This window comes from Festucalex cinctus, chromosome 3, assembly GCF_051991245.1.
Source record: "Festucalex cinctus isolate MCC-2025b chromosome 3, RoL_Fcin_1.0, whole genome shotgun sequence".
Taxonomy (NCBI): domain Eukaryota; kingdom Metazoa; phylum Chordata; class Actinopteri; order Syngnathiformes; family Syngnathidae; genus Festucalex; species Festucalex cinctus.
In genome coordinates this window covers 30,992,383-31,011,188 of record NC_135413.1, presented here as the reverse complement: position 1 = coordinate 31,011,188, position 18,806 = coordinate 30,992,383, and the positions used below count along the sequence as shown (strand labels likewise).

Here is an 18,806-nt window from a genome sequence, read left to right as displayed (position 1 = left end):
TCATCACCACTTGCATTTATTTATGTTGCAAGTTATGATCATGAGGTTTTGATTCATGCTCCTAATTGCAAAGTGATGTCACCTTTTGGCCTACTCCGTTATCAGTAGAATTGAGGAAAAAAAAAAATAAAAAAATAAAAAAAAAAAAATAAAAATAAAAAATAAATAAATAAAAAAGAGCCCACAAGGACGTCGGACAGCGAGCAAACATCAGCCAATCGCTCGCTTACCGTTAAGCTCACAGCCAACCAGCTCCACGCGCAGCGTGCAGGCCGTGCGACACACCACCGGGATGATGCGGATGTACTGGGCAATGATCGGCGGGTCAAACACGTTTGTCTTTGTGCCGTCGTTGTCCACGTTTGCAAGGAATATCTGGAAGAAGAAAAAAAAAAAAGAAAAAAAGAATTTCATGAAGTCCTGCAATACTGGAAATTCATAAACAATCAGAATGTTACAGCCCCATAATACTCCATTGTGGAACAACAGATATATCTTCATACGGAACAGAAAGGAGAAGGATCATCATCATGGTCATCATGTCATCATGGTTCTGTTTTGTGTGCTCAGTTTGATTTGGATGTTGACTTTGGAATTAATAAAGAAAGAAGGAGAAGAAGGAGGAGGAGGTTGAGAAGAAGAAGAAGGAAGAAAGAGGATTTTTTTCCTTCTTTTTATAGTTTATAAATTAGGAGGAAAAGAAGGAGGAGGAAGAAAAAGGAAGAATACATTTTTTTTTCTTCTTCAGAGACATGAACATAGGTGTAGTAGTGAATTGTAACTAATTATAACTAACGGTGCAAGGAGAGGAAGAAGAAGTAGAAGAAAAAGAAGGAGAAGAAGGAAAAAAAGGAAGAAGAAAAAGGAGGAGGAGAAGAAAGAAGGAAAAAACAATTGTCCAAATCTGCCCCCTAGTGGTTACATTAAAAGGAGACATATTACGGAAATTTCCATTCTAAACACATGGCTGATGAGAGCGCCACTGCCCCCTAATGTAGTGGAGGTGCAATTGCACTTTATTCTAGGACAGTTAAAAAAAAAAAAAAAAAAAAAGTAAATAAAAAAATAATAAGCATGTTCCCCGATGGAGCCTCCCGCCCCCGCCCCACTATTTGAGAAGCACCGTCTTACTTGGTCCTTCCTCTGGTCCTCGGTCCTGTACATGGTGAACGTCTTGCCGTCCAGGCTGGAGGCCACTTTGAAGGCCTTGACGTATTCGGCAGTTCCAACGCGACTGGCGCCCTGCGTCACGATGCCCGTCAGGCGCATCTTCCTCTGCAGATTCACCTGAAATGGCGGACAGTTTGACCTTTGGATCTTAAAAAGGTTTACAAGACTGTTGGGGAAATGCAGCAAAGTAGACGAGAATTTTCTAAGCTATAGATTGTTAAAATGCTACCAAATAAAATTGTGAAATATTTCACTGCGTAGTGAACGAAGTTACACTTGCCACAATATTCTTTTTATTTTTTATTAGATGCACAATAAAAAAAAAAAAAAAAAAAAAAAAAAAGCCATTCATTCTGTATGTTGATTTTTAAGTTAAAAAAAAAAAAAAAAAACTAATTGAACTCAACTTTATTTATATAGTGCTTTCAAACAGCCTGAGCTGTCACAAAGCGCATTACAGAAACACTCCTTATTCCGGCAGTTAATACTTAACTCATTTGCTCCCATTGACGTATAAATACGCTCTATTTTAAATATCACCAGTGTCCCAAAGACATATTTATACTTTTTTGTTTTTTAATGCTAGAGCATACAGAAGGTTTGATGCAGCCTCTAAACTGAAGATAGCGGTTGAAGCAATGGTAGTTATTACAAAACAACGGCCAACAGGTGGCAGCAGAGTGCAAGCGATCAACCAAGGCCATGTAGAAGAAGAAAAAAAAAAAAAAAAAGGCAATAAAGAGCCAGCAAAACGAGCATTTTATTTCGGTCTGACCTGCAGCCACGGGTTCCTGTCGTGGGGGGCGGGGCTCCAGGCGTTCACCAGGCCTTTCATGTTGAGGCGCGCCAGCTCGGGGCCCCAGCGCTGCAAGCCCAGGAAGGTGTAGCGGACGGACGAGGCGGAGATGTGGGACTCGGCCACGCCTCCGCCCTCCATGCCCAGCAGAGAGATGCAACCTGTGGTGCAAGTTGACAGGAGCCCGTCACTTACATATTGTGTCTCGTCGTTACGGGCAACAGATGAGATTTTTTTTTTTTTTTTTTTTGAGTGAAAAGCTCAACAGCTGTCGTATAAAACAAAACAAAAAAAACCAACAAAAACACAATTTGTTCTCTGACGCTGGTAATTTCCAAGATGTAAATTTTCATTTACGATTATTCTAGCCAATTGGTGTAAATTTCATTTTACCCATAGGAAGTAACATTATGTGAATTAATTTGTTGCAGGCTCAAACTATCACCATCCTAAAAATTTTAAACACTCTTGATTGAGTTATACAAGTGTAACGAGGTGTTAATGACTATTAGAAAAACTAAAATAAAGTTTTTTTAAAAAAAAAAGGAAAAAATAATAAATTAAAAATAAAGTTTAAAATAAATACAACAAACCACTGGGCACTTGTCTACTATTTTCATATTGTATTTATTTATAATACTACATTAATATATTGTATATATAATAAAAACAAATATTACAATATTAATATTATATAATAAATATAAAATATATTTTATAGTCTACTACTCAGCATGGTATTGCTGGAATTAAAAAAAAAAAAAAAAAAAACTAAAATAAAGTTTTTAAAAAAATAAGTTACATAATTTTTTTATTATTTAAATTAAAAAATAAAGTTGAAACTAAATAAACTGGTGAGCACTTGTATACTATTTTCATATTGTATTTATTTATATTACATTAATATATATATAAAATATTACTATATTAATATATATTATTTATTTTATAGTCTACTACTCAGCATGGTATTGCTGGAATTAAAAAAAAACTAAAAGTAAAAAAGTTATATTAAACAAAATATACATTACTTTTTAATAAAAAAAAAAAAAAAAAAAGTATAAAATAAAGTTTAATACGACAAACTACCTGGCACTTGTCTACCATTTTCATCTTGTATTTAGTTATATTACATTAATATATTATATTCGTTCTCAACCGCTTATTCCTCATATATGATAATATAGAAAAATACTATATTATTAATATATAATTTTATAGTCTACTACTCAGCATGGTACTGCTGGGGGGGGGAAAAAATAAAAATAAAATAAAAGGTCTTGATGGGACTATTCCGGACCAGGCGACACGGAAGAAGCCAAGTTTGCTTTTCTTCTTCATTTTTTTTTCACTTATACGGCACTTTTATCTCCAAAACCCAAGAAGTGGGTTTGACTCATCCCCTCGGAACCGCACACACTTACGCAGCTGACAGTGTTTGCCCACGTAGGGTGACGGGCAGTGGCATTTGAAATCCCCTTCCAGGTCCCTGCAGCTGCCTCCATTCTGGCATGGCTGCCCGGCGCAGTCGTTCACGTCTGCGTGCGTGCGGAAGGAAGGAAGAAGAAGACTCGTCACATCGGCGTCGGGACGTAAACCATTTCACGCTGTTGGCGGATTACAAGTTAGGAGGATGTTAGTAGATGCCATGCTGACTAGACTGCAGCTGTAGTGGGAAGGAATAAGCAGGGGCGCCTTTTATATTAACTCATTCCCTCCCAGACATTTTCACTGACGCAACCTCCTTCAATCTCGGCTGTTTTCCTGGATTTGGACTGATTTCACAAGGCCCGCAGCATATCGTGTTCTATTGCTATAAAAACATGAAAGCCATCAAAAGAAAGATTTGAGACTCTTCTTTCAATCAGGGGAAAAAAAAAAAAAAAAAAAAAAAAAAAAGGTTATTTTTATCTGTTTCCATTTCGCAGCAATTAGCATCAGAATATAGCTAAGTTTCATCAATATTCACATTCCTGATGAAAACACTGGCAAAAAGAGCTTGTCCCAACATAGCCCTGGCTGATCTCTTATACTCTGTAGCCACCTGCTGGCCGTTTTATTAAATAACTACAAAGCTTTAAGCCAACTCTTCATGTTAGAAGTTGCCTCAAAGCCTTCTGTATGCACTTCCATAAAAAAAATAAATAAATAAATAAAAAAACGTGTATATACGTTTTTGGGAGTGAATGACAGTATTAAAAAACGTGTTTACACATCTTTGGGTTTGAATGAGTTAATATGAGAGAGAGAGAGAGAGAGAGAGAGAGAGAGAGAGAGAGAGAGAGAGAGAGAGAGAGAGAGAGAGAGAGAGAGAGAAAAAAGAGAGAGAAAAAAAGAGAGAGAAAAAAAGAGAGAAAAAAGAGAGAAAAAGAGAGAAAGAGAAAGAGAGAGAATTCAAAACACTACTGTATGTAAATTCTAATTTCTAAGTGGGGGGGAAAAAAAAAAAAAAGCTCTCGTATGTTTTTGTGATTCATATCCAGGAGACGCCCTGTGGAGAAAACAAACCTGCGAACGCTGCACTTAATTTTCATCGAGGATGAGTCAAACAGGGATCATCATCATCATCATCATGCCACATGAACGCACATCTGCACCTCCCATTTACACCACCGGATGGCACCAGTGCAGGGGAAAACGAGTGCGAATGTCGCATCTCTCAAGGCTTTCACTGTGGCCAAAGGGGGCTTGAAAACATGCGCGTGTGTCAACAGCCGCAAACTTGGGATGAACACACTTTTTTTTTTTTTTTTTTCCATGCATAACTCTGCATTTGTCACGCACAAAACAACTTGACAAGCCGCCGGGAGCATCCGCATAGTTCTTAAAGGGATACTTGACTCATTGAATAATTTTCAGCAGCAAAAAGTTAATATTTTATCCAGAATTAATTTGATAACTTCATTATTTTTCCATGTACAATTAATACCTTCAAAAAGTATTTATTTATTTATTTATTTTTTTTTACTTACACCTGTGCTGAGGAAGTAGGTAACGGCCAATCATGGCTCGCCTGTTTTCTGGGTTTGATCAGTAAACTGAGCCATGATTGGTCGTTACCTACTTCCTCAGCACGGGTGATGTCATCACCAGTCGACAGCAAGTAGAAAAATTACTTTTTTAAAAAAGGTTTTAATTGTACATGAAAAATAATGAAGTTACCACATTAATTATAGACAAAATATTAACTTTTTACTGCTGAAAATGGCTCAGTGAATCAAGTGTCCTTTAATAAAAATAAATAAATAAAAAAAGTCATTTCACTATGGATGACGCCTGCAAATTTGACTTCATGCAACTAAACCAACTATTTACATTAAAATATAAACCATATATTTAAATAATAGCTATAATTGGAGCAACATGCTAAACTGGTTTCCAATTGGGTCATACATGCAAAATGTTGGTCAAATTCTGAATTGAATCCACTTTAACAAACAAGCAAAAACGACGGAAAAGGGATTGATAATCTGATTTCAAATCAGATTGAGTCCTCAATGTTGAAGAGACAAATTTAAGATTTTTTTTTTTTTTAAAGCTATGTTAATTGGATTTAATGGGATGTACAGACTCAGTCCTTTTAAAGCGGGCATCAAGTTAAAAAAAAAAAAAAAAAAAAAGTCTTTACAGAAAGTCTAAAGTCTGATTCATATTTGTGAAAAATGAATTAAGCAGGAAAAGTCCATCTGTTTTTATCCACTTGAGGGGTGCTGCCGCTTTGCCCTGCACTGCCCCCTGCTGTCAACCGACACCGACGTCTCAGTGCCGACGGGCTCAGTTTGCAAAGCAGTACAAAAAAACAAAAACAGTCACTTCTATCTCAGCGTGAAAACAAAACGTGGGATTTGAAGCTGGCCGCTGCGGCCCGATTTAATGAGAAAGGTTCTGCTTTTCCATACTTGCTCAGTTACGGCTCCAACAACCATATAGAACCACCCACTTAAACCCCCCCCGGTTCTTCCTCCCACTAACAGAATCGGAAAATTATACATCTCCAATCAAAATGGCCGCTGTTGCTATGGTAAAGCAACCGAGAGGGGGTGGTGGGAGCTCGAGGCAATATAGTGGGGGGGGATCAAACCAAACCATGTTATTGAATTCAATCTTAAAGGCTTCCAGATGTTGGTCAAGTCTATACAGCTCTGTCAAGCCTTCAAAAATAGTTTTGAACAACCACTTGGGAGACAAAACAAGAGACCTGCAAATAAGATGGATGAACTGTCAAGAAATACTCAAACTCAGGATGCTTCATAAAACTTAGCAGGGAAACAACGTTTCATTTCGAGGCTGCAGTCACAAAAAAAGTCGACGCTTTTGAACCTCCGCGCATTAGCGGCGATTGCCATTAAAGGCTTTGTTTTGTTTTTTTCCACATTTGGCAGCGACATCGGATCAGACGAGCTGCCATGAACGCGAGTCTGACATTGTCGGGAGGGCAGACTTCATTTGCCGTTCCGCCTCCACGTTCAATTTCTTCCGCCCGGCAACAGAAGCGCCGCTGACGCGCTAAGCAGCCGTCGCTACTTCCTGTTGGCTACGAGTCCAAGATATTTATAGCACCCTTTGGATTTTTTTTCCCCTCTTCTTCCATCAGTTATATTAAATAAAAAAAAAAAAAAAAGTCATTTTTTCCTTCTTTTCCTCCCATTTTCAGATGCCCGCCGACTTTGAGATATCATGAAATGACTTTAATCAGTATCTAATCAGTATTGTGTCTGTGTTCATTAAACAGACGCAGCTGCGCTTCGTCAATGTGTAAAAACACAAAAGCAGGAGGTGGCGGCCATCAGCCCACACACCAACAAATTAGAGGCCACTTAAACCGTCACAACACAATGTGGAGCTGAGACGGACGAGGAGCCCCCCCCCCAAACCCAGCTGTTTCTGCCCACCTCCCAGTATCAAGATGACCTTAACAAGGTACCTAACAACAACAACCTCTGTGGTGTTGGGAGTTGCTACCGCCGTCACAGTAGCGCTTTTCATTGCTGTTCAGTATGGAGATAAATATGGTGCAAAAGTAATTTGGGAAAAAAAAAAAATTAAAATTGTACCTGTAGAGAAAAAAAAAAAAAAAACAAGTATACATTTGTATCTCTAAAAGTTATGATTTGTACCTGTACAAAAAGTACGTAAAAAAAAAAAAAAAAAAAAAAAAAAAAAAAAGTGTACTAAAAAATAGCAAAAAAAATAATGTACATGTAAAAAAAATAAAAAAAGGTGTCCCTGTAAAAAGGAAAACGTAGTAAAAAAATAATTTGTACATTAAAAAAATTAAAAAAAATTAAAAATAAATAAATAAATAAATAAAAAAGGGCCGCAATCCTGCAGGTTTTGGATGTTTCCCTTCTCCAACAGAGCTGATATATGATCGTCTCATCAGCAAGCTCTGCACAAGCCTGATAACGATCCTGTTGATTGGAATCAGCTTGTGTTGGAAGATGGAAACCTCCAAAACCTGCAGGACCTGCAGGACCGGAGTTTGACATCTGGGCTGTAAAGTGTACGAAAAAAAGAAATATACTTGTCAGGGGGAAAAAATAAAAATAAAAAATAAGTAAAAAAATAAATAATAAAATACCTGGGGGAAAAAAAATTACCTGTAGAAAGAAGTGTAAATGTGTAGCTGTAAAAGTCATGATTTGTACCTGTCATAATGACAACTTGTAGTCAAAGTCGCCACTAGGAGTCACAAGTGTTTTTTTCTGCTGCTGTCCAGTCACGCGACTTTTGCACCAAATTTGTCCCTACAGATGGGGCAGAATGATTCATACTCTGAGAGCGCCATGATTCGTACGTGTAGAGAAAGGGGCGGGGCTCTGGAGGATTTGGGGGCGGGCTGAAGCTCAACCTCATTGGTTCAGCGAACCACCATATTTACCTCCATAAGTGTTTAAAAATAACAAATTAGGGTTAGGGTTAGGGTTAAGGAGGTTTCTCTTTCTACCGGACACAAGGAAAGATGCAGCATGCCCGAGCGTGCAAGCAGATAAGTTAATCTAGATACAGAAAATTTGTGAGGGAAAGCAATACACACACACACACACACACACACACACACTTCATGAGTTTCACTGCTACCGTTACCTGTTCTTGAGCTTAAATCCGCTCCATTGACACCTAAAAAGGATCAAAAGGCAAACATGATCAAGTCCCATTTGGCCCCACGTGTTCCTTCACTGTTATTATTGCAGACAGTTAAGCAAGCAAATGGCGGCCATTTGGCTTGCGAGTGTCCACGAGACATCTCCGAGGAGCCGACGCTCGTCGTGTCAGCTGTCACTTGACGGGTGTCCGCAAATGACTTGCGTAAGATTTCGGTCATGACAGTCGACGTCACATTTGAATTTACAACTGTTATGATGTTTAAAAAATAAAATAAAATGTTTAAAAACATTCCAACTCACTGTTTTGACAGTGGACCCCCTCAAATCCCGGCTGACACTTGCAGACGTACTCGGTGAAGACGTCGCCGCGGCGGGAGTGGCCCGTCGCCGCGCAGATGCCGTCGTTCTTGCACGGGTTGGGCTTGCAAGGACCTTGTGGAAGGGAAGAGACGAGACGAGAAGGTTTGTTATCGATTGGTCAATACAGCAAACAGACATAATTACATTCCCACAATGTTTCTGATGACTTTCCGGGGAGAACATTTTTGGAAATCAACCAAAAATGGAAGGATGAATTTAAAAGCACAATACTCAAGCATAAATATTAATATTTTGTTTTTCCATAAACGGACATTCATGCAATACAATTAAAAAGCATGACTTAAATAGATAATTTGCAACCATATATTTTTTTTTTCATGGCATAATCAATTCTCTCATTGGGAAAAAAAAAAATCCCAACTTTAAGGCTCTATCAAGAGCAAGGTTATTTTAGTTAAATAAAACTAACGAAAATACTAAAACTAAAATCCCAAAAATCTTAACAAAATAAAATAAAAATTGTTAAAAAAAAAAAAAAAAAACTGAAACTCCATTTTATTATGTTTACAAAACTAACTAAAAACTATAATTTTTTTGCAAAAATTTTCATTTTAATCTTTTGGTTATGCACCTATGGCGATAATTTTAAATCGATTTATTTTGATATTAACCGGAATAAGGATGTTTGAAAGGTTTGAAAGTGTGTCACAAAGAAGTGAAGACGTCGTGCTCATAGTTTTTATTTTTTAAACACATCGCACACAATATATATATATATATATATATATATATATATATATATATATATATTTATTTTTTTTTAAACTAAAACTACCTAAAACTAAGCATTTATTAAATAACTAAAAAAACTAATAAAAACCACCCTGGAAACCAATTAAAACTAACTAAATTTAAACAAAACGCAAAACGAAATAAAAACTAAACTAAATTGAAAATTCCTAAACTATAATAAACCTGATCACGAGCCAACCTTCAGTTTTGTAAATTCGTGGATTATATAAAAATTAATTCCGAAAATTATTTACCACGCCAAATTTCCCAGAATTTTGTAACTCATTCATAAGACAAGAAGCGTATCAAATATGACAATAATAAATTTCACCTTTCTCAGCCTCGTTGCACGTTTCTCCAGTGAAGCCGTCGGGGCAGATGCAAATGAACGGAGCTCCTTGTCTTGTCACGCACGTTCCACCATTAGAGCAAACGTTCACCTGACACAGATCACCTGGTATTGAAAAAAAATATATATAATAAAAAAATTAATTATTGCGTTCTCTCGCAAAGATTGCGAGGGAACGCAAAGTTGTTGTTTTTTTTCCGCCTACCATGTCACCTTCGCTGCGCCGTAAACATTTCCGGGTCATCTTCTATGTGAACAAAAGCGACGTGTAAAGAAAGCAGTGGAAAAATACATGCTCCATCCTCGTCGCTTTTGGAAAGCTTTCCCACTGTTTAGTTTCATGTTTACAAACGTTCCATCCTCGTCGCTTTTGGAAAGCTTTCCCACTGTTTAGTTTCATGTTTACAAACGTTCCATCCTCGTCGCTTTTGGAAAGCTTTCCCACTGTTTAGTTTCATGTTTACAAACGTTCCATCCTCGTCGCTTTTGGAAAGCTTTCCCACTGTTTAGTTTCATGTTTACAAACGTTCCATCCTCGTCGCTTTTGTTCACATGGAAGATGACCCGGAAGTGTTTACGGCGCAGCTAAGGTGACATGGTCTGCGAAAAAAAAAAAACAACTTTGCGTTCCCGAAGGAACGCAAAGATGTTTGTGAGGGAACGCAAAGTTTTTTTTTTACCATGTCACCTTAGGGGCTCCGTAGTTTTTGGCAGATTTGTGTGTGTGTGTGTTTTTTTTTTTAAAGTTCGATCATGAGGAAATGAAGGCAAAAAAAAAAAAAAAAAAAAGTGTAGATCGCTACGAGGTAGCACCAACCAGCAGATGGCGCAATTAGCTATGGCCGGTCTATTTTGCCGACGGACTCAAGAGAGGAAGACGTCAAAAGGTTCACAAGGAGGTTAAGTTAGCGCTTCATTGCATTAACGGTGATGTTGTTGGCCTTCACAAATCAGTTTTTTTTTCTCACCTTTATTACTTGATACCTGTGCTACAGATCAGAGAAAATTAAACTGCTGCAATATGAACGCGATGGCCTGAACAGCCGAGTAATCCCAACCACAGTTGTAAACATAATAATACAAAGCCTTGGAAGCTTCCATGCCGCACGAACGTGACAATCTGGCAGTTCTCCACTCTTGTAGTCAAACAGGCAGCACGCAAGTGATGCAAATTTGGAAATGGTGGAGAATCCACCAGTTTTCAAAGTGACAATTTAGGTGGAAAAAAGCTGGAGACAGAGGTGGAAGTTGTGTACCGAAATCCGTCCAGTTTGTAAACACAATCCAACTGTTGACTTGAAAGTTGTCAGCGTTTCAAAATGAATATGAATATATATGCGGCTAGATATATTTGAAAATATTTCCAGTTTTGTCAACTTTAGCATTATTTTTGGAAATGGAAGGAAAAAAAAACAACTTTAATTTAATTTCTTTCCCCCCAAAAAAACTTAAATTGAACTCCAAATTATTACACACAGTATTCCACTCACATAAAAGAATTCCATATCGAGTATGAGAGCTACGCGCATACATGAGGACAGGGAAAGACCAAGTTAACAATTACATTTCCCATAAATGTAATTGAGGTTGGACCGCAAGTGTAAAATTGACGGTTTTGAGCTTCCGTGCCGCCAAAACATGCATTTTCTCACCGCCTCACCTCCATGAAAGCAGACTTGAAGTTTATTTTTAGAAACCCAAAATAAAAAAATAAAAATTTTCATAGACATGTCATTCTCGGGCCAATTTGGGAACGTTGTCACTTTGTCTGAGTCGTTTACGCCTTCCAAACTGCGTCGTGAGATAATCTCATTACGTAGGCTTTAATTAGAAGTGCTAAGTGCAGCCCACTATTTTAATCTTATGCGTAAAAATAAGGCGCAGTCAACAACATGGGTAGATTTAATTGTAATCCATTTAGGCACATGAGAGCCAGACGAGGCTCCTCAAGGGAATGAACTGTGCTTCCAGTTTGGGATTTTGTCTTTATTGGAGCCGCAACCTTAACGCCGTTTGATATCTGCGAGGAGTCATGGGCAAATCGGCCTTGACGTGCATTTGTCACGAAGGCAGAACGAACCTCCCTTCAGGAAATCCGACTGCTGCATAGCAAGTGGCAAAAGTTGAGCAAATAAGTAATGAGAGCGGTATGGAGATTTGTGACACATCAGTCAAGGCGGTCGGCCATGAGACGGCGGTCAAACCGCCGAAGCCTCCCGGAAAATCCCAGTTATGGTGCCAGACAACTGCAGGGATAAGCATGTCAAAAGTCAACAAAATGGAGCAGATAGGAGGAGAAATACTTTTCCTATCTTGTCCTTGAGCACAGAGATTTCGGCGCTGTGCTCATGAGGCGGAAGACAACACAAAAATACCGTTACTGTGTTGTGGGTTTTCCTCCTCTTTGAAAACTTTTCCAACATTATGGCTTCAAACTACTCTGACGGACATTTTAACTGAAAACTAGCAGGAAGGAAGTTGAGCTCCATCCGCACTTTTGGGAACATAATTACTCAGCTCAACATGAACTCTGACTTTGAAATACAAGTTCAGACCAAAAACGTATAAATACGTTCTATTTTAAATATTGCCACGCTCTCAAAGACGTATTTATACGTTTTTGTGGGGGTTTTTTGTTTTGTTTTTTTATGCCAGCGCATACAGAAGACTTTGATGCAGCCTCTGAACTGAAGAGAACGATTGAAGCAATGGTAGTTATTCCAAAAACGGCCAGCAGGTAGCAGCAGAGTATAAGAGATCAACCAGGGTCATGTTGAAAAAGGCTCTTTTCCACACCGTTTTAAAAAGACTTGGGAATAATGATGAAACTTAGCTAGCTAATGGCTGCAAAACAGAAACTGATAGAAATGCTTTTTTTTTCCCCCTGATGAAAGAAAAGACTAATCCTTTTTTTGGTATGCTCCATGTTTTTCTAGCAATAGAAAGAATATTCTGTGATTGCACGAAAATCAGTCAAAATCCAGTATAACAGCTGGGAGTGAAGGGGATTGCTTCAGTGAAAATGGCTGGGAGTGAATGAGTTAATAGTAATATTTAAAAAAAAAAAAAGAAGAAGAATATTCATCATCGTTAATCAATGAAATGCAGTCAAACTGCCATCCCTAAAACAAACCCCAAGTAAAGTTTTTCATTCCATTAGCCTAACAGCAAAATTTTAACTTGGTGTCACAATATCAATTAAAAAAATAAAAAATACCAATGTGCTTGCTAAAAATCCATCCCACCCAACATCTGTGTAGATTCTTAGTCAACCATTTCATAATAATAATAATAATCCACAAATGTTGAATCGAGTCAAGCAGGCTCTTCTTTGTATTTTTTTTTCCCCCCCGGGGTTCCAAAACGTTCAAATGACTCAAACAAAAATGCCATTAAGATCATCCTTTTTACATAAATCTGTGCCTATGTGCTTCAGTATCTACAAGAACATCATCATCATCATCATCAACTGTAATGACTTCCTGTTTTCAATCGTTTGATCTGCATCGCAAACATTGCGTCATTCTTTTGGGTTTCCGGCGGACTTTTAGCGCAGCAAGCTTGTTTGTAGACATGTTTAGATTTCCGCATAGAAATAAAAGAATTTCAACCGTTATCAAGTTTCCAATGGCACTCCAAAAATAAGTTTTAAGGAAAGACTTGAAACGCCCTGCGATTGGTTGGCAACCAGTCCAGGGTGTCCCCCGCCTACTGCCCAGAGCCAGCTGAGATAGGCGCCAGCAGCCCCCGTGACCCTTGTGAGGAATAAGCGGTCAAAAAAATGGATGGATGGAAAGTCTTGAAATGTCATCAACTAGGCCCGGAGCGTTACATATTGCGGTCGGAACAACCTCGCCAAGTGCCCGGGTTGATTGGAAGCGCGGCGACAGATTGGGAAGTCATGAGAGGTTGAGTTTGGCAGAACAATTCATTCCCACAGGCCACTGTGCCGTCCTCGCTCACAGTGAGTCACGGTCTCCGCCTCGGCCCGACACAGAGAGGGGCTAACAACGTTTCGCAAAACTTCATCCTGAAGGAATGAGGCCCGAAATGACGTTGAGGAAGTAGCGCACAGGGACGAGGGCACTTGGGACGTCAAGTCTAAAAAGGAGTGAAAATGGAAGGATCATCCAGTGTTGGTCTTATGTTGTCACCGTGTTCACACCTTCATGGAACGAAAGTGAAACATGGATGTCTCCATTCCACGTTCAAACAAAAGTTACTGCACAAGGGAGGATATGTAGTACAATAAAAGTACTACGACTGGGGGAGGTGAATTGGCCAACTATGTTGACCACAAATTAGTCGACATAAATGTCTGCCTCAAAACTATAATTAATCATTTTAAAACCATAGCTGCCCGTAACCATGTTTAGAGGTTGTAGCATCTTCCACTAAATCGCCATTCTCTGGTTAAATTGGTCTAAGTGCAAGTTGAAGCTTCTCCAGTTCAAGCTAGCATTAGCTTAGCATAGCTCGCTCCCCGCAGACTGAGTGGTCTCTTATGGACGCATCGGTAAGCAAGCAGTGATTGACTGAAAGTGTGACGTGACAAGATTTTTGTGGGAAATGTGTACAAAAATATTATACATTACACTATATTCGCATTTAATTTTAAAGAACTGTTTTTAAAGATGTAAAGGTAGTGTTTGATGGGTGGTTTTTAAAAACACTGTCATAATTTTTTTAAACTGTCTTTATTACCTGGCAGCAAAATATTCTTTTATTTTTTTTATTTACATGGCCCTGGTTGATCTCCTTTGCTCTGCTGCCACCTGCTGGCTGTTTGTGTAATAACTACCATTTCTGCAACCGTTTTTTTGCAGTTGAGAGGCTGCATCAAAGCCTTCTGTATGCTCTAGCATCAAAAAACGTATAAATACGTCTTTGGGACACTTAGAACATTAAAAAAACGTATTTATACGTTATTGGGAGTAAATGAGTTAATGTACAAATATACATACATCACACAGACTTGTACAATACACAATTCCGGGATAGCATGCAGATATTTATTTTTACAACTATTGTTCAAATGATGTTAAATGATTTAGTGAAGGAAATCGCTGTTGAAACTGAAAGTGAAAGAAAACGTGCAATTACGATCCAAATTTCTGGCCAAAATGAAGAGAACAAAAAACGACCAACCTGGGCCCTCAATCGGACACCTAAAATCTCACACAAGTTGCTGACATTGCGGTTTGAACTCCAAGACCGGTGGGGGCGTTTTACTTCATTATGTTCCCCTGTACAGCAAGTACCGGTACTGTACGAGCTTTGCACGCAGTAATACGTTGTTGTGTCCAGACTGCTCCGTCAGGCACACACAAGAGCCTGGCAGGTAGTGCGGGAGGAACGCAACGATCACACCTCGGGGTGGAGGCGGAAGCGGGAATCGAACAACGGATGTGAGGAAGCGGCAGAGAGGCCTCGAGTAACCCCTGCCAGTCTATTAACAGGCTCAGCGGGGCTCCAGCTGCAGGTGAGCTTTGTGTAATCTGTAAGCGCTGCTCCAGAGCTGCACAGCCATCTGCTGCAGCGCTTACAAAAAAAAAAAAAAAAAAACACGCGAGCCAGCTGCTAAAAATATACGCGAGCGTCACCAAAACAAGCTCACTCACTGAATGGAACTGAGCCACAACTGTCAACAATTGTATCAATTCGGAGACATTTTGAATACAGTATTTCACTGCTATAAAATGTACTTTTTTTTTTTTTTTCTAGTAAGGATCATTCTTGCTCTTCTATGAGTGTAAAATATTCAACATGGCAGATTGGAAAATGGGTTGCCAGACATAAATTAGAAGATAATCCATGTTCCAATGAAACATTGATTAAGGAAGCTATTTTAAAATTTAAATGTGCTGGTGGGGCAATCTATCATATCTTGGTGGAAATGAAAAAAAAATAAAAAATTCGATATTGCAATATATTGTTGCGCTCTCTGTTGCAATAAATTAATCGATACACTGATTGTAGATATTGATGTAATGTGGCCAGTTGTGCAGTGTTATGTTATAAATGTTTATGCACTTTAATTTGTCTCACTTTACAATATAATATATATTTCCAATATATTTACAGTTATAAGGCTAAGAGGCAGTGAGGCACTATGCAGAAATTTGTATATTGTACAAAGTTTTGGCACTGAATAAATGCATAATTAGCCAGTTTCCTTTTTTTTTTTGACAATATATCAAAAATCGTACATATCGTGTTAGATATCGTGAGCCAAATATCATCACAGTAACGAATCGTGGTTTATCCGTATCGTCTCATCCCTAGTGACAATATATCGATATCGCGATAAATCGTGGTACTTTGTCTCCTGATAGTTTATTGATACGCCTACTCGAGTATCGTTATATTTTTTTTTTAGTTCATATACAGCCACAATAACGGCTCCATTGTTCATAACCTATTGAGCAATTACTTGGCGGGCCACTAGGAGGAGCACCTCATAAGAGTGCCGGGGAAATGGACGGAAGTCTTCAGATGAAGAAGACTCATCAGCTTACTTTGACTTGTGTTTATCTGTCCAGCAACTGACTCAGTTTTGCAGGTTTCTATGAAAACTTTGTATTATATATCTTCAATTTGAACACTTTTGATCTCTTATTTGTGGATCATGACCCTTAAAAAAAAAAAATAAATAAAAAAAAATGTTCATGACATGTAATCATTCAAGTTCACTAAAACATATACAAGTTTCTGAGATACATTTTTTTATGATTAGCAGCAATAATGAGTCATAGTATCCATACGCTCATGACCTATCATTGAATATCTGCATTTTCCATTAACTCATTTACTCCCAATAACGTATAAATACGTTTTTTAATGTTCTAAGTATCCCAAAGACGTATTTATACGTTTTTTTGGTTTTGTTTTTTGAATGCTAGAGCATACAGAAGGCTTTGATGCAGCCTCTCAACTGCAAAAAAACAGTTGCAGAAATGGTAGTTATTACACAAACGGCCAGCAGGTGGCAACAGAGCAAAGGAGATCAACCAGGGCCATGTAGAAAAAAAAAGCTAATTTACTTACAATTTTAAATAGATTTGTGAAAACTGATGAAACTTAGCTCTCTTCTAATGCTAATTGCTGCAAAACTGCAACAGATAGAAACATACTTTTTTTTCCTGATGAAAGAAGAGATTTTAATCTTTCTTTTGATATGTTCCATGCTTTTATAGCAATATAACACAATATTATGTGGGCCTTGCAAAATCCAGTAAAACAGCCGGAAGCGAACGGGATTGCGAAATGTGAAAATGGCGGCGAGTGAATGAGTTAAATACGCATAAATTAAAAGAAGTGAAGGTTGACCACGAGCCAGGCATGCGGACTACATTTAGCCTCAGTTCACTCGACTGCCTGATGAGTTTCTTGCTGAGGGAAAAATGACGACCTAACACCTGGCTCACCTCACGGGTTAGATAACCTGCTAGGTCAACCTCAGCCCCCAGTCGCTCATGACTCACGCGCGCACACACACGTAAGCATTTCGCAGCCGGCATGTACCACAACAAAAGTTCTCTGGAGTCGGTTGGTCGCGCTCCAGCTCGAGTGGGAGGTTCACTGACACGTCTGTGTTGGCTGGAGCCCGTAAAGTGACTCAATGCCGACCGAGGTCAGGCAGGGGGGGGGGGCGCACCTACGCGTTTGTCTCGCTCCGTGCGCCGGGAGGGACAAAACATGTTTGGATTGGCGTTCTCAAAAAAATTGCCGGCGCGATACGCTGTGTTCCGTTTCCCCACAGGAAATTACTTCAAGTCTTATTAATCTGGTCCGGGGGTCAAAGTTTCGCCATCGAAAAAAAGCCTTAAGGCAATGTTTTAAATGGACATTTTAACATTCCTAGCTGAAGAAGAAAATTTACCAACAGCCTCGCGCGCGCACTTACGACGGAGCAAGTTTTGTTTCATAGCATAATTGAAACAGTTGCACTGGTGTGCATGTGATGTTACACTTTCCTAAAAGATGACACAAGCCATTATATTTGTTATTTCTTATGCTTTTGATTGCGTACTATATTCAAATCAGGGATGGGTAACTGCCAGCTTCGCCTGCAGCCCACGCCCACAAATCAAAGTGGTCCTCGATTCATTTTTTGAAAATATTGTTTTTCTATAGCTGAGCACCGTTTCCCATCCCTGATTTTTTTTTTTTTTCATTTATTAATCTGCATGTTTTGGACAGGAAGGCCTGAGCAAAGACTCGAACACTGACACACTCAACTATGAAGCAAACTGCAGTTGTTTATTTACATTCAAACTTCATTTTGTAGTGAAACAAAGTTGAGTTGAATTGAAACTAGCTAACCACTATAGTTCCCTCTGCTTTCTCATCTTATTTTGTTTTAGTCCAAGTTGAAACAAAAGTCAAGCATTTTTTTTTTTAATATTTTTATTATTATTATTATTATTTATTTATTTTTTATTTATTTTTTTTTAGTGCCTGCCAAACTGTGATAACCATAACATGTTCAGGGCACTCAAGCGGACATCAAACGGTTCAAATTAGTCCAAAAGTTGAATTCAACACGAGCTGGAGTATGTGTGAGGAGGAAAATGAAGGATGTGAGGAAAAGAACCAGGCCATTTTTTTTATTTTATTTTTTTCTATTCCATCAGCCGAATTGTGTTTGATGCATTCAAAAAGGCAAACAAAGCCAGACGCCAGTAGCGTGACGTTAACGCTGGACAAATATAATGGCTCATCGTGTGACTCGAAAGGGGTTCACAATACGCGACCACCGCCTCTGGGTGGACATTCTAACACCATTCAGTGAAACGGGAGCACGGAACGCTGACTTTTTGTTTGATTTTGTTTGGAAAGACCAATCGGGAACTGATTTTTCCGAGCCAGAAAAACGTCACTTAAATCTCGCATTGCCACTTGGACGCTCACACGACCGTAGATTGAACTTCAGCACCAAAGAGTTGAATTAGCGAAACAAAAGTATCTTGGTGAGTCAGCGAGTAATCGACCGTCGTTGGGGTCATCAACCCGCAATAAAAACAAAAAATAAAAAAGGAGGGGGATGAACTACTTACCGTTCACTCCGAGCAAGAGTCGAGCTGTGAAAAGTTGCAGCAAGAGAGGAAAAAGCGCCAGCCGTTTCATTTCTGCCAAAATTTCAGACCGTGTTATCAGATACGTTTACTTGAAAACACTAGTGGGGAAAACAAAACAAAACAGTCGACTGTTGCCAAAAACAAACTATTCGTAATACTCCTTGTTACACACGAAGCTCGCGCCTGTGAAC

General features: G+C 38.7%; 1 protein-coding gene across 4 annotated transcripts in view; it reads right to left on the bottom strand.

The window, feature by feature from the left end:
• Positions 1-18,806, bottom strand: part of mfge8b (milk fat globule EGF and factor V/VIII domain containing b) — a 24,709-nt gene extending 5,903 nt beyond the window's left edge. For 2 of the 4 annotated variants that reach the window (XM_077517582.1, XM_077517583.1), the window contains exons 1-8: positions 18,595-18,806; positions 9,518-9,640; positions 8,374-8,505; positions 8,054-8,086; positions 3,391-3,504; positions 1,946-2,127; positions 1,132-1,287; positions 231-375 (exon numbers count right to left, since the gene is read on the bottom strand). In XM_077517582.1, the coding sequence (XP_077373708.1) occupies positions 231-375; positions 1,132-1,287; positions 1,946-2,127; positions 3,391-3,504; positions 8,054-8,086; positions 8,374-8,505; positions 9,518-9,640; positions 18,595-18,664 (955 nt within the window). In that variant the 5' untranslated portion in view covers positions 18,665-18,806. The remainder of the gene's footprint in view (positions 1-230; positions 376-1,131; positions 1,288-1,945; positions 2,128-3,390; positions 3,505-8,053; positions 8,087-8,373; positions 8,506-9,517; positions 9,641-18,594) is intronic. The other 2 variants (XM_077517584.1, XM_077517585.1) reach the window with 1 other exon arrangement.